Consider the following 14098-nt stretch of genomic DNA (forward strand, 5'->3'; position numbering starts at 1 on the left):
ACACGTATTTTCATAAGAGATTACTTCACAGATTGTACACGTTTATTTCGTAAGAGATTGTCAAACAGAGTGTACACGTATTTTCATAAGAGAATGCTAACAGATTGTACACGCATTTTCGTAAGAGATTGTCAAACAAAGTGTACACGTATTTTCATAAGAGATTGTCAAACAGATTGTACACATATTTTCAAAGAGATTATCTTACAGATTTAACACGTATTTTCATAAGAGATTACTTAACAGATTGTATACGTTTATTTCGTAAGAGATTGTCAAACAGAGTGTACACGAATTTTCAAAAGAGATTGTCAAACAGAGTGTACACGTATTTTCGAAAGAGATTGTCAAACAGAGTGTACACGTATTTTCATAAGAGTTTGTCAAACAGAGTGTACACGTATTTTCGTAAGAGATTGTGAAACAGAGTGTACACGTATTTTCATAAGAGTTTGCCTAACAGATTGTACATGTATTTTCATAAGAGATTGTCTAACAGAGTGAACACGTATTTTCGTAAGAGATTGCCTAACAGAGTTTACACGTATTTTCGTAAGAGATTGTCTAACAGAGTGAACACGTATGTTCATAAGAGCTTGCCTAACAGAGTGTACAAGTATTTTCATAAGAGATTGCCTAACAGATTGTTCCCGCATTTTCGTGAGAAATTGTCAAACAGATTGTACACGTAATTTCGTAAGAGATTGTCTAACAGAGTTTACACGTATTTTCGTAAGAGATTGCCTAACAGAGTTTACACGTATTTTCATAAGAGTTTGCCTAACAGATTGTACATGTATTTTCATAAGAGATTGTCTAACAGAGTGAACACGTATTTTCGTAAGAGATTGCCTAACAGAGTTTACACGTATTTTCGTAAGAGATTGTCTAACAGAGTGAACACGTATGTTCATAAGAGCTTGCCTAACAGAGTGTACAAGTATTTTCATAAGAGATTGCCTAACAGATTGTTCCCGCATTTTCGTGAGAAATTGTCAAACAGATTGTACACGTAATTTCGTAAGAGATTGTCTAACAGAGTTTACACGTATTTTCGTAAGAGATTGTCTAACAGAGTGTACACGTATTTTCATAAGAGTTTGCCTAACAGATTGTACACGTAATTTCATAAGAGATTGTCAAACAGAGTGTACACGTATTTTCGTAAGAGATTGTCAAACAGAGTGTACACGTATTTTCATAAGAGTTTGCCTAACAGATTGTACATGTATTTTCATAAGAGATTGTCTAACAGAGTGAACACGTATTTTCGTAAGAGATTGCCAAACAGAGTTTACACGTATTTTCGTAAGAGCTTGTCTAACAGAGTGAACACGTATGTTCATAAGAGTTGCCTAACAGAGTGTACAAGTATTTTCATAAGAGATTGCCTAACAGATTGTTCCCGCATTTTCGTGAGAAATTGTCAAACAGATTGTACACGTAATTTCGTAAGAGATTGTCTAACAGAGTTTACACGTATTTTCGTAAGAGATTGCCTGACAGAGTTTACACGTATTTTCGTAAGAGATTGTCTAACAGATTGTACACGTAATTTCGTAAGAGATTATCTAACAGAGTTTATAGTATTTTCGTAAGAGATTGTCTAACAGAGTGAACACGTATTTTCTTAAGAGATTGCCTAACAGATTGTTCCCGCATTTTCTTGAGAAATTGTCAAACAGATTGTACACGTATTTTCATAAGAGATTGTCTAAAAGAGTGTACACGTATTTTCAAAAGAGATTGCCTAACAGATTGTTCCCGCATTTTCGTAAATGATTGTATAACAGATTCTACACGTATTTTCATAAGAGATTGCCTAACAGAGTTTACATGCATTTTCGTAAGAGATTGTTAAACAAATTGTACACGTATTTTCAAAAGAGATTGCCTAACAGATTGTTCCCACATTTTCGTGAGGAATTGGCAAACAGATTGTACACGTATTTTCGTAAGAGATTGTCTAACAGATTATACACGTATTTTCATAAGAGATTGTCAAACAGAGTGTACACATATTTTCAAAAGAGATTATCTAACAGACTGAACACGTATTTTCATAAGAGATTACTTAACAGAGTTAACACGTAGTTTCATAAGAGATTTTCAAACAAATTGTACACGTATTTTCATAAGAGATTGTCAAACAGATTGTACACGTGTTTTCGTAAGAGACTGTAAAACAGATTGTACACGTATTTTAATAAGATATTGTCTAACAGATTGTACACGTATTTTCATAAGAGATTGTCAAACAGATTGTACACGTATTTTCGTAAGAGATTGTCAAACAGATTGTACACGTATTTTCAAAAGAGATTATTTAACAGATTGAACACGTATTTTAATAAGAAATTACTTAACAGATTGTACACGTATTTCGCAAGAGATTGTCAAACATACCGTACACGTAGTTCGCAAGAGATTGTCAAACATACCGTACACGTATTTTCGTAAGACATTGCCTAACACATTGTATACGTATTTTCATAAAGGCATGCCAAACAGATTGTACACGTATTGTCATCAGAGATTTCCTAACACATTGTACACGTGTTTTCGTAAGACACTGCCTAACAAATTGTACATGTATTTTTCTAAGAGATTTCAAAACAGATTGTACGCATATTTTCGTAAGAGATTGTCTAACATAGTATACATGCATGCAGATCAAACAGAATGTACACGTATTTTCATATGATATTGTCTTACAGATACTTCACGTATTTTCAAAAGAGTTTGCAAAACATATTGCACACGTACTGTCATAGGAGATTGCTTAACAGATTTCATAAGATATTGTCTAATAGATATTGCACGTATTTTCGTAAGAGATTGTCTAACAGATTGTACACGTATTTTCGTAAGAGATTGTCAAATAACTCATACACATATTTTGTATAAGAGATTGTAAAATAGATCATACACGTATTTCTAGAGTCGGAGGATCCTTCTCCGTTTTATTTTTGGCCATCGCCCAAAGATGTATTTGAATGTACTTGTTTTTGATGGAGATGGGAAACGAAAATGTATAAAAATCTTCTCAATTAAAGAAGACACCTAACGCTTCCTACATGTGTGACGGAAATTGGAATGAGCATTGCACAGTTCCATGCATTTCATCGAGAATAGTACCTACAATGGAATTCATAACAACTCCATTCAATTCATTTCGTCTGTTTTATATTAAAGAACCATTTTCGATTCGAAATGTGTTTAGTTAATATGAACGCACATAATAATGAGGATTGACCTACATCTCTGACACTGGCTCTTAAACTGTCAACCTCCATATAGCACATGGAACCTACTCACATTGTTGGATTTACGATGGATTTCGGAATCCGATTTGAAATTAAGAATCCATATTCGGGGCATATGAAAATATTTCAGTTTATGCCCTTGAGTTTGAAACCTTTTCAGGGCATTTAGGTTAAGTAGAAGCTTAAGTTTAGTGCATGAGCCTAAGATGTAGACACAATTCATTTTCAGCTATTTTTGTTCCCCAACAGACAACAAAGTCATAGACCTGACACGCCACAGTTCATATATGAGTTGACCTTCAGGCGTAGCAATGACGTGATACTCAACTATACAGCCTTCTACTATAAAAACGACATATAAAAACTGTTTTATTCACTATCTAAAATTAAGCCTATTCAGGTTTTGAAAAACGTTCCCAATCGCCTTTGACAGGTTATCGTTTACTTCGTCCATTAACACCTGTAACAATAGAAAAGTTTGCAGAATAAATTCCTAAAGTCTCTTCGGAAGTCACGTACACATGTGAAATATACCAGAGGATTCGCCATGTTATTAATCACAAACGATCTCAGAAAAATGTTATATGTCACAACCTGTAATGACGTCATATCCTGCGCAAAATCTGGTCGAAAGGTAGAGTAGATGATAATAGCAAGATGAGGAATGAAAGAGAGCACAAAAACGGCCGTCAACCAACAAAACATGCTGGTCATCTCATGGGCGGCTCTGTTCACGCGGCTAGTGGCGTTGGACACTGCCTTCCCAACAGGCTTGTGTAGTCTGTACGTACTTCCAGTTTGATCTGACGTCGTGGTCTTCATTAAGACACTTCCAGCTTTGTTTTTATGTGTGCTTGTAGCAGCTTTGGGTGTACATAGTGACTGGCTTGATTTGGTTGACTTGTTTAAGATCGAGCCTGTGGAGTAACGTCCCGTGAATTTCAGATGCCACTGTAACTGTCGTCCAATCCGAATGTACAACACAAGCAATATAGCAAATGATATACTCACGACAATGGATTGAAATGGGAAGTATATTTTGGGCCATATTGAATCAGATTGTATAAAGTGGTCTTCAACAAAGCATTCAGTCCCTGTGATATTGTGAACTCCAGTTTTGACTGTCCTTATTCCGTAAATAAATATAGCCGGGACGGCCACTACAACTCCCATTATACAAGACACAATACACATGACATGCATTCGCCTTGTTTTCATTTCAACCACCTCAAAATTGCAGATAGCTCGGTGCCTTTCAATGGCAATACTAACAAATATAAACACTGACGTCCCAACAAGAAAAACGTGTACAAAACGTAACGTTTTGCATACGTTCTCGGACTGAAACTGGTACGGGTGGATCATGCTGAACACCAGAAGAGGCGTTCCAACGCTGGACGCTATAAAGTCTACAACAGCAAGCCACAGAATAAACACACGTGAAAATGAGCTTGGGTGGGGTATGTAGACGCTTAACACGATCAAGTTTCCGATGATCCCGATCACTGCAAGCGTAGCGCAGATGACAATGGCCGGAAGGTGTAGCGTGACCAAAGCGTCGTTGAGTTCAGTCAACGAGGCGTTGACGTCGAATTCGTCCCGCCATGATTTTGGTAAAGTTGTGTACATCTTCAGTTTCCTACCGTGGCTTTTTGAGTATACACCGCACTAACATCCCTGAAGTTGAAAACAATTTGTTTTTTGTTTTTTTATGGTTTTTAAACGTCATCTTGTTTAATAACTGTTCGTCTTGAAATTCCAATTATATGTCGATAATACGCTTTTTATGTAAGATACACGAAAACGTCGGGTTGTAATACAATTTCCAAAATACACGCGCATTTCATTTTGTCCTCAAAATTATACATTTTCAAAAAAGGTTTGCATTACCAAAATTGTTACAATTTAAAGTAAACAAATATATTATTTAAGCCCTCATCTTATTCATCTTGATTCCTACGTTGATAATTCAACAGCCTGTTCAAAAATGTTGACTTGTGGCTTGTTTGGTTGGCTAATATGCTTGTACGAAAAATACCTATAAGACTTATAATGTACAAACCACTCGGCGTGTACCCGTCTTAATATTCCTCATCATCCCTTATAATTCAACTACCTGTTTAATATGAATTTGTCTCGTGATGTGTATGAAAAGTTGGCAAATATGCCTGATCGGAATAGATCAATTTTAATGTGCAAAACACTCCACGTATCTTGAATTATAGCTTTTATGAACAGTTGATCGAATGTTCCAATATATAATGTACTTACCACTGAAAATATATTCCTTCTGGATAATAAGCTCCCTGAAATAGGATAAAATTACAGATAATGTTTCCTTCAAAACATTACATGATTCTACTTAAAGCTGTGCTCTCACAGATTGACAGTTTTAACAATTTTTGTTGTTGTTTTTCTCTCAGAATCAGCTGATTTTGGTATGAATGCCTTCAATTCAGTCATATAAGATGACTCGCAATCAAACAGATTTTTAAGGCATAAGTAACGCTTATAGACATAAAATAGCAATGTTCGAACGTAAATATGAAAAATTGCGAATTGATCTTTTTCCAACCGCCTTGTAACAATAGTTTTCAGACACAAAATTTGTCTCATTCCAATAGAAAAAAAATGCTAAAACGGCCAAACTTAAGATACCGATTGTATTCAGAACCAGAATGCATATAAATAGTATAGATTCTTTTTTTCCTTTTTTTACACAGCCACATATACTAAAATCATCAATTAGTGAAGGGGAAGTGTGAGTGTGCGTATGTGTGTGCGTGCGTATGTGCGTGCGTGTGCGTGGGTGTATGTTTTGTTTTTTGCGCGTGCGTGATTAGTATTCTGAAAATATGAAACAAATAGATATGTTTTTGATTTATAATGTGTTTGAGATTATCATTCGGTTATAATATTATCTTTGTTCAAAATAAATGAGAAAAAACGGCCAAACTGAGAGTGCAGCTTTAACCTAATAATTCTTATCAAGAATTTGCATGCGATAGATCCAACATAGTGATGCTTTCTACTCATTCTAACTGAACTCATTTTATTTAAGTAAACAAAGGCCACCGGCCAAAAATCACAGTACTTATAACCCATAAAATGTAAAAAATAAGAAATATATTTATGATAATGTTAGATCATTAATATATAAAAAACACTTACATGGATTTTATATTCCATAGAAGATGTATGTACATCGCCAATTGTAACATAGAATCATCATTGTTAGGTCCTATTAATACCACAATCAAAACACCTTATATGCCATTCATGATTGTCAAAGTACAATGTAAGTGTACATTGAGGCTATAATAACACTAACTTATCATATATGTTCGGATCATTTCTCATCAACACTGATAATTCAACAACCTGTTCAAAATTAACTCAACTTTATGGATTCTATGAGCAGATAGAATACACTGCACATAACTTCTTTGTTTAAAAAGTAACAGGTATCTACTTTAGCGTACATTTCTTCTCAAGCATTGGCCCGAGATATAAGACCAATCTAGAAATGATATGAACAAAACAGCATGCATAATGAATCCTGAAATCCTACAATCAAAACACCATATGGTTTATTGATAAGTGAAAGATACATGTATGTGTAAACTGAGGTTATAACAACACCGTGAGAGAATCTAGACCACCAGTTCGCGCTATTAATGATTAATCCGTCTGCTCTCCGCTGTATTTTGTAAACAGCAGGCGACAGGCATTTCTACGTGCAATTGCTTCTATTTAACTAATCCAATATCAATATAAATGTACAGTACCTTTAATCCAACCATAATTAACATTCATATCGTGTATGCGTAGAGAAATAGTCCATTACTATACCCCATATAGCAAGGAACATAAATCGAAAACAATAGTTTAGACGTTCGATATGGTGGCGCAAACAGTTTCTATTCCTTAATTGTTTTAGATATCATCAATATTTGCATTAAGGTAAATAGATCGTGAAGCCGATCGTCAGCTGACCATTAACGGTCGGTATCTTTTTCAACAAAGCTCAATACATGAATATTGCTGTTTGGCCCTTTTATCACTCTATTAAATTAGAACATTAAGGTTACAAATAATATCAATACATTAATGTTTGACATATACTATAAAATGAAGTACGCTCACTTCGCCTATTCTTAATCATTACTATTTTAGTTCATCTTACTATTACATAAAATCGTTACATAGAAGATTTAGGTCAGAAATAGTATCAATACATCAATGTTAGACATAAACTATTAAATGAAGGACGTTCACTCCGCCCATTCTTAATCATGAAAATCTTAATTCATGTCGTCTAACTATTACATTAAACTATATCATAGACGGTTAGGGTCAGAAAAAGAATCAATACATCAATGTTAGACATAAACTATTAAATAAAAAACCCTCATTCAGCCCATTCTTGACCATGAAGATTTTAATTCATGTCATCTAACTATTACATAAAATCGTATCATATAAAATTAGGGTCAGAAATAGTATCAATGCACTAATGTTAGACGTACATCAAAACTATAAAATGAAGTTACTAAGTACATACCAGATATACGAAAACATCCCAGAACATTCCCTTTCCTGATACACGCAACAATGCAAGTATTTATGTTTCATTAGTTGAGCTATATGTGTCATTCAGATCAATACAAATACTTAAAAGAATGGATATTCAACGAACGCATGGATAGCATTCAATTATTGTTTTCAGATTTTGTTATTTGTTCCACTTTATTTAGTCTGTATAACCTTAAACCATTGTTATACCAATAAATACGACTGATCGTGATTGAATAATATTATTTTTGTATTCGACTTAATCAAAGCGTACTAACTGGTTTCATGATTACGATGGTATGTTAGCTTGAGATCCGTTTACCCGCCTGCCATTTATTCGAGTTGACTGATTAAAATGTAATTAGCAATAGTTGAGATTTAAGCAAACAAACTGCGAAGTATTTGTTAAATTTGTAAATTCTGCTTATAATAAATGTTAGATGTTTCAAATCTCTAAAATGAGAACACTCCAAAACAAATCCAGTGACTCACTCAGCTTCAATACCCCCCATGAATAGTAATGTTTTCGATATATGTAATATTCCACACGATACTCGGTCTTGTACTTACAAAAAAACACATCTCAAATAAACTGAATACATTACAAATGAAATCATATAGCTTGAAACAATGAAAACGCGAAAACAACACAAAAAAAGTCGAAATGTTTTCGTAATAACACTCACCTTCTCTAAAAATACTCCGAATTTCATAGAAAAAACAGCATTGCCAATGATTTTGCTACTATACATGTTCAAATGCACTTAATGAAATCATGCATGTTATAGCCACAATTCACACGCTGTTATACAACTATGTTGTATTGATATATGATACTCTTGACTCCAATGTCCATAGAACGATTTGCAACTACGCATGTTCAACGCTCCTTCACATATAACCACTTTTCACAGGTTGTTTCCAAATGAACTTCTCTGATGTATTGATATAAAGCAGCCATTTTCACTTTGTGTAATTAATGAGTAATATTCAATGATGAGTGGAAACATTTAAATACTGTTTCTGACTCTAGGCTGTTTACCAGATACTTCCTGGTCGCTCGATAAAGTGCAATTAAGGCGATTACAAATTGTTTTATGTTTAGCTTAATGGTGCAGGCAACAGATACCAATAATTGATTAGTTGATAAAGCAATAGATAGGGTTCGTAAATAATGGAACATTCTTGCATATTCTAATCTCTTCAATTATTAGTATGCATGTTCATACTCCCAATTCATTTGGACAAACAGATATAGTATGGCTTCATTTGATAGTTTGCCTGTTCAGTAGAGTGGCTGCAGAGAAAATAGACTGCCACAAACGATAAAGACTATGTAAATTATGCCATATTAAAAAAATAACAATAATTTTAATTTTATTTTTAGATGTTCTTCTTTCAATGACCGTCAATCAAAGTTTATAAAATGTATTTATGTAAAACCATGCATGTTTAAATTTATTCAGCTTATAAGAAGTAATAACAAATCAACTAAATGTATGTAACTACTTGGAACAGGCGAAAAATTGAAGAAACTAATAAATCAATTATATTGTTTAAGTTTTGATCGATTAAGTTTTATTTTAAATCAATGGTATTGTTTAAGTCTTGATCGGATAAGTTTTATTTTAAATCAATGATATTGTTTAAGTTTTGATCGTATAACTTTTATTTTTAAACCAATGATATTGTTAAAGTCCAGATCGTATAAGTTTTTATTGTAAATCAATGATATTGTTTAAGTCTTGATCGTATACGTTTTATTGTAAATAAATGATATTGTTTAAATCTTGATCGTATAAGTTTTATTGTAAATCAATGATATTGTTTAAGTTTTGATCTTATAAGTTTTATTTCTAATCAATGATATTGTTTAAGTTTTGATCGTATCAGTATTTTAAAATCAAAAGTATTGTTTAAGTTTTGATCGTATCAGTATTATTTTAAATCAATGATATTGTTTGTCTTGATCGTATATGTTTTATTGTAAATCAATGATATTGTTGAAGTCTTAGTCGAATAATCATTGCAGTAACCATTAGCGATCCGCTCTTCCAAAATAAATCTAATTTACTAGATAAACAGCTTTAAATTGTTTTTGATGCATGAACATTTTGTTTATTTGTACGTATTTGTTTGACAAGATGCCTTGTTGAATAAATCGTAAAAACTTCTGTTCTGGGGCAGTTTTCAATAAGCGTGTTAGTGACAATTATTTAACTTAGTGAAACATTGTTGTTGTTTCTCTAATTTGAATTTTAGGAAAACAAACAATGTTTGTACACAAAAGGTATGGAAATTAGCAAGAAAATGGTCTAAACAATATATGCAAATGAATAAATCTGATGAAAAGTAGCGGGGTTTTAAAATAATCGATGTCTCACAAAGTTGAAAATATAAGATGCTTATTGAATACGGCCCTTGTTCTGTTAACAAAACAAAAAGTAATTCAAAATGGAAAAAAAAACTAGATTACTTTAATAACTAATGAAAGAAAAATTCAATAACTATATATGAGTAATAAGAGACGAAACATTTCAATGTATTATTTGTTCCTACTATGTTGTATTCTGCTCACGGTTAACTATATACATGCTTTCGAACAGCGGCATTTAAATTAAGTAAACAGGCAAGTTTGAAGATAAGCATGAAGTAAGCCTCAAGAGATATGAGCCTTATCAAATATAATAATCAACAAAATGCGCTCGTTAGAACAAAAACGTTTTATGAACAGGTTTCAAGGCTGAACAGGTTTGGGGTTTTGATTTGTCTCTTTTTAGACATTTTCACACAAACGCGCATGTTTCAAAAATATTTTACTACAAATGGCTAGATTTACTTTCCGAAAAAGACGTAACAAAACAAGTAACCGGTAACTTGGGATCCCATATATTGTGTTATGCTCGAGACAACTCCCGCACAATTCCGACACTTATTATGACATAAATTACGTCCGCCGTTGTCATAAAAATATTTCCGTTTTAGCTTGAGACGGAATCGGACTTGTATTTTTAAACATATAGTGTTGGGTCCTAATTTATCCAGGAGTGAGGTATCACCCGTCGCCTTTCCACAAAAGATTTAAAACACCCCCACAACCCACAGCCCGCACAACAATCGCGTCTTGTATCAAATTGTTTTAGGTCCGAGACAAGGTGTGACGATCCATCTGATTTTTTAAACATGTCACCATCAGTTTTCGAAAGCCGTACATGGCCAGCTACCGAATCTAACTAAAATTACTCAAGTTTCCTACTCTAAAAATGCACGCACTTTTATACCAATTTTTTGACCTGAGAACATGCTGTTCAAAGTTAGCTTTAAACAGAAGAAAACCTCGGGAATAAATGCTAAACGAACGAAACTCGACTTCTAATGTCGCCTACGCTACAATTTTTGGGGAAGCAATTATATTGCATCTGCAAAATTTTACAACCTAATTTTATAAAGTTTTAATAAAAGGTCACAAACAGTTGAACATGACCACGTTCACCTATTGCCATATAATTATTAATGCTAATATTAAGATCAAGAAAGTTTACACAGAACTTAAAACTCGCTTCTTGTTTCTTGGGGCGTATAACCCCCGCTCCGTTTGCAGCCGACAGTTTTTAGAGAGCGGTATTTCAGAAACGCGACTAGTCGCCTGACACGGCACATTGAACATGCAAATATTGATTTACACCACCTGCGTAGCAACAGAACTACTTACGTGAATGTGGGTGTCAAGCACATGCTTATGCTTATTTAACGCGTTATTGCATTATTTCATGACCAAACGTTGCGTATTATTTATAGTACGGTTGTACTTGTGATTTGATGAGTTTATTTGAAACAGAATGTAAATAACGCATTTACATACGGAGACATTATACTCTACAAACAATAGTTAGCTACGTCATATGTTTGTAACCCGTGTGACGTCACACATATCCCGGTATTCAAGACTGACCTAGTAAAGAAAAATATACGAATGAAAGTTATTGATATATAATTCATACGCGGTTTACAATGCTGTTAAATAGTCCTTGACATGTAATATTTTGTAAAATGGCTTCATGTTTCCAATGGCATTCATTCAGCAAGAATCGAACCAATTCAAACTATCATTTGTAAGTGGTGTAGCAATTAGTATGTCAAAACTGGAAGTATTTGTTTGACATTCAGATTTAAACTATCACAGCGTGTCAATATGATGACGTCATCTATACTATAGGGTGTAGTTTTTTCATGTATGCGTAAAGAGGTGATAAATCTTGATAAAGACAATCCAGAAATGAGTTGCCAGGAAGTGTTCGATTTCGGACACGAAGGTAAAAATAACGACTACATCTACAGGTTACTTCTTCCATGTCACAGTTTATTATTGTCGTTAATCCTGAAACACCCAAACCATCAAAACAGACGTCTGTGCTTCAAGTGTTTGATTTATTGTCTTTATAATACACCAGCTAATTGTAACCACCCCCACCCCCAGGTCGGAGGGGATAGCGGGGCAAATGGGCCGTGTTTTGTTACCTTCTGTTGCTTCTGGTTTTGTTTTTGCACCAAAAATAGCGGGAAATCGGCCTTACCTAGGATGTCCCGGGGTGCGGGGCTTTTGGCAGGGATTTTACCAGGAGTTTTTGAGGATTGTACCCGGGATTGGTTAGAACGAAAGTCAAAGTCCCCACTTTTCTCAGGACCCTTGGGCGCCATGGTTACAATTGACTGGTGCGTAACTTGCACCATACAATTTACAAGGTGCATCGTACAAACTTTAAATGTTCAGTATTTAAACCCAGTGTTGAGCTGTATTACACAAGACTCCAATAAAACTCTTGAAAAAATCAGTTACCCAGTTAGCTTAGTTTCATAGATCACAAAGCAAGTGTTCCTTTGGTCGTGGGTTCAAGCACCATACCAGTGGCACCGTTTCTCACAGGTCTACTTTAGAACCCATGATCACCCAGGGGTTAAAAAAAATATTTTTATTAACAATTACAGGCCATGTTCTTTTGTAAACTTTTAAATCGACGCAGGTCGCAATATACAACGGTATAAAACGTAAGTACCGAACTTACTGTATATCTTACTATTATTGTTTTGTAACTATATTGTATCTGCCTTTTACAGATAATAAACCAAATCAATTCATTGTGTTTTTTATGAACCAAATGACAGAAACGCGTGCTTAATCATGTGCTGCATATGAAAAAAGTGTTTAATGTCGTAACGATTTTTCTTTAATGAAATGTTTAATCGATTACATTGATTGTTTACTCAAATATACGCACATTCTCAATGTTTTCACAGTTTGCAAAATTTTTAATTGGCATTCAGTGGAAGGCCTTTCTATATCTTGATTATGTTAAATAAACTTGGATCAGGGTGTATCTTATTTTATTACCTTAATTTCCAATTAAATCGATAATTGATATGGGTATATGCACTAATTGGCATGTCGTACCACTATAACGAGTGTCATAAACCGTGTGACGTAGAAGACGGAAATCACGCGCCCACCATGTGGAGATTATGCAGTCGATCTACGTTTCAGGTTGTTGTTTTAATTTGAAAAAATGAAAAACCACAAATTCAGGTACCCACGAAAATGTTAATTTTCGGAAAACCATGAAATTTCATACCAACGAATATAAATGATTTCACAGTATCTGGAATGGCTGCCTGACCTGACTTAGAAATCGGGTGGTAATACATCTGACTAGAAGAGAGGTATTGAGATGGACAAAACCCTGAGAATACTGAAGCTGACAGATTGCACAAGAAACACATGAATGCAGGTATTTCCTGGGATATTGTAATTATCTCATGATATTTGTAATTTACTGAGGAAGCTTAGTTTAAACCGAGCTGGCAAAAAAAAGTTACAAAGGTAAATGTATTTTGAATTCTAATTCAAATTAAGAAATTTGGAGAACAGTTCAGTGCCGGCCCAGCACAAATGGTAAAACGCTAGTCTACCAATATTAATGTGCCTGATTTGTATCAGTAAAGCTGAGGAATGTACTGGTTCAGTGTATTCAAGATCTTGATGAGTCCAATTTTGACTGAGAATGCCTTTACATAACTCAAAATGTTTAAGGCTGCATTCTCACAGATATGTTTTTGACTATATTTTTTCCATTTTTTTGGCGAAAAATTCATGCCATTCATGGAACCTTAAGTTATGAATGTAAATATGAAATATGTGATTTGATCTTTTTTCAGCAGTCTTAAATCATCGTTTTCAGATATTTACGCAAACAATTTTCAAA

General features: G+C 34.0%; 1 protein-coding gene across 3 annotated transcripts; it reads right to left on the reverse strand.

Annotated features, from left to right (window-relative positions):
- Positions 1-444: 444 nt before the first annotated feature.
- Positions 445-8833, reverse strand: LOC128205335 (5-hydroxytryptamine receptor 1F-like). Of its 3 annotated transcripts, none has more exons than XM_052906902.1 (3): positions 8528-8833; positions 5538-5572; positions 445-4943 (listed from the first exon to the last, which is right to left on the reverse strand). In XM_052906902.1, exon 3 carries the CDS (start codon positions 4893-4895, stop codon positions 3720-3722), a length of 1176 nt encoding a protein of 391 aa, XP_052762862.1. In that variant the 5' UTR covers positions 4896-4943; positions 5538-5572; positions 8528-8833; the 3' UTR covers positions 445-3719. The 3 variants fall into 3 exon arrangements, with proteins under 3 accessions (XP_052762862.1, XP_052762863.1, XP_052762861.1); XM_052906903.1 differs by lacking the exon at positions 8528-8833 and adding an exon at positions 7831-7925; XM_052906901.1 differs by lacking the exon at positions 8528-8833 and adding an exon at positions 6438-6785.
- Between the last annotated feature and the right edge of the window lie 5265 nt (positions 8834-14098).

Source organism: Mya arenaria, chromosome 10 (assembly GCF_026914265.1).
Source record: "Mya arenaria isolate MELC-2E11 chromosome 10, ASM2691426v1".
Taxonomy (NCBI): Eukaryota; Metazoa; Mollusca; class Bivalvia; order Myida; family Myidae; genus Mya; species Mya arenaria.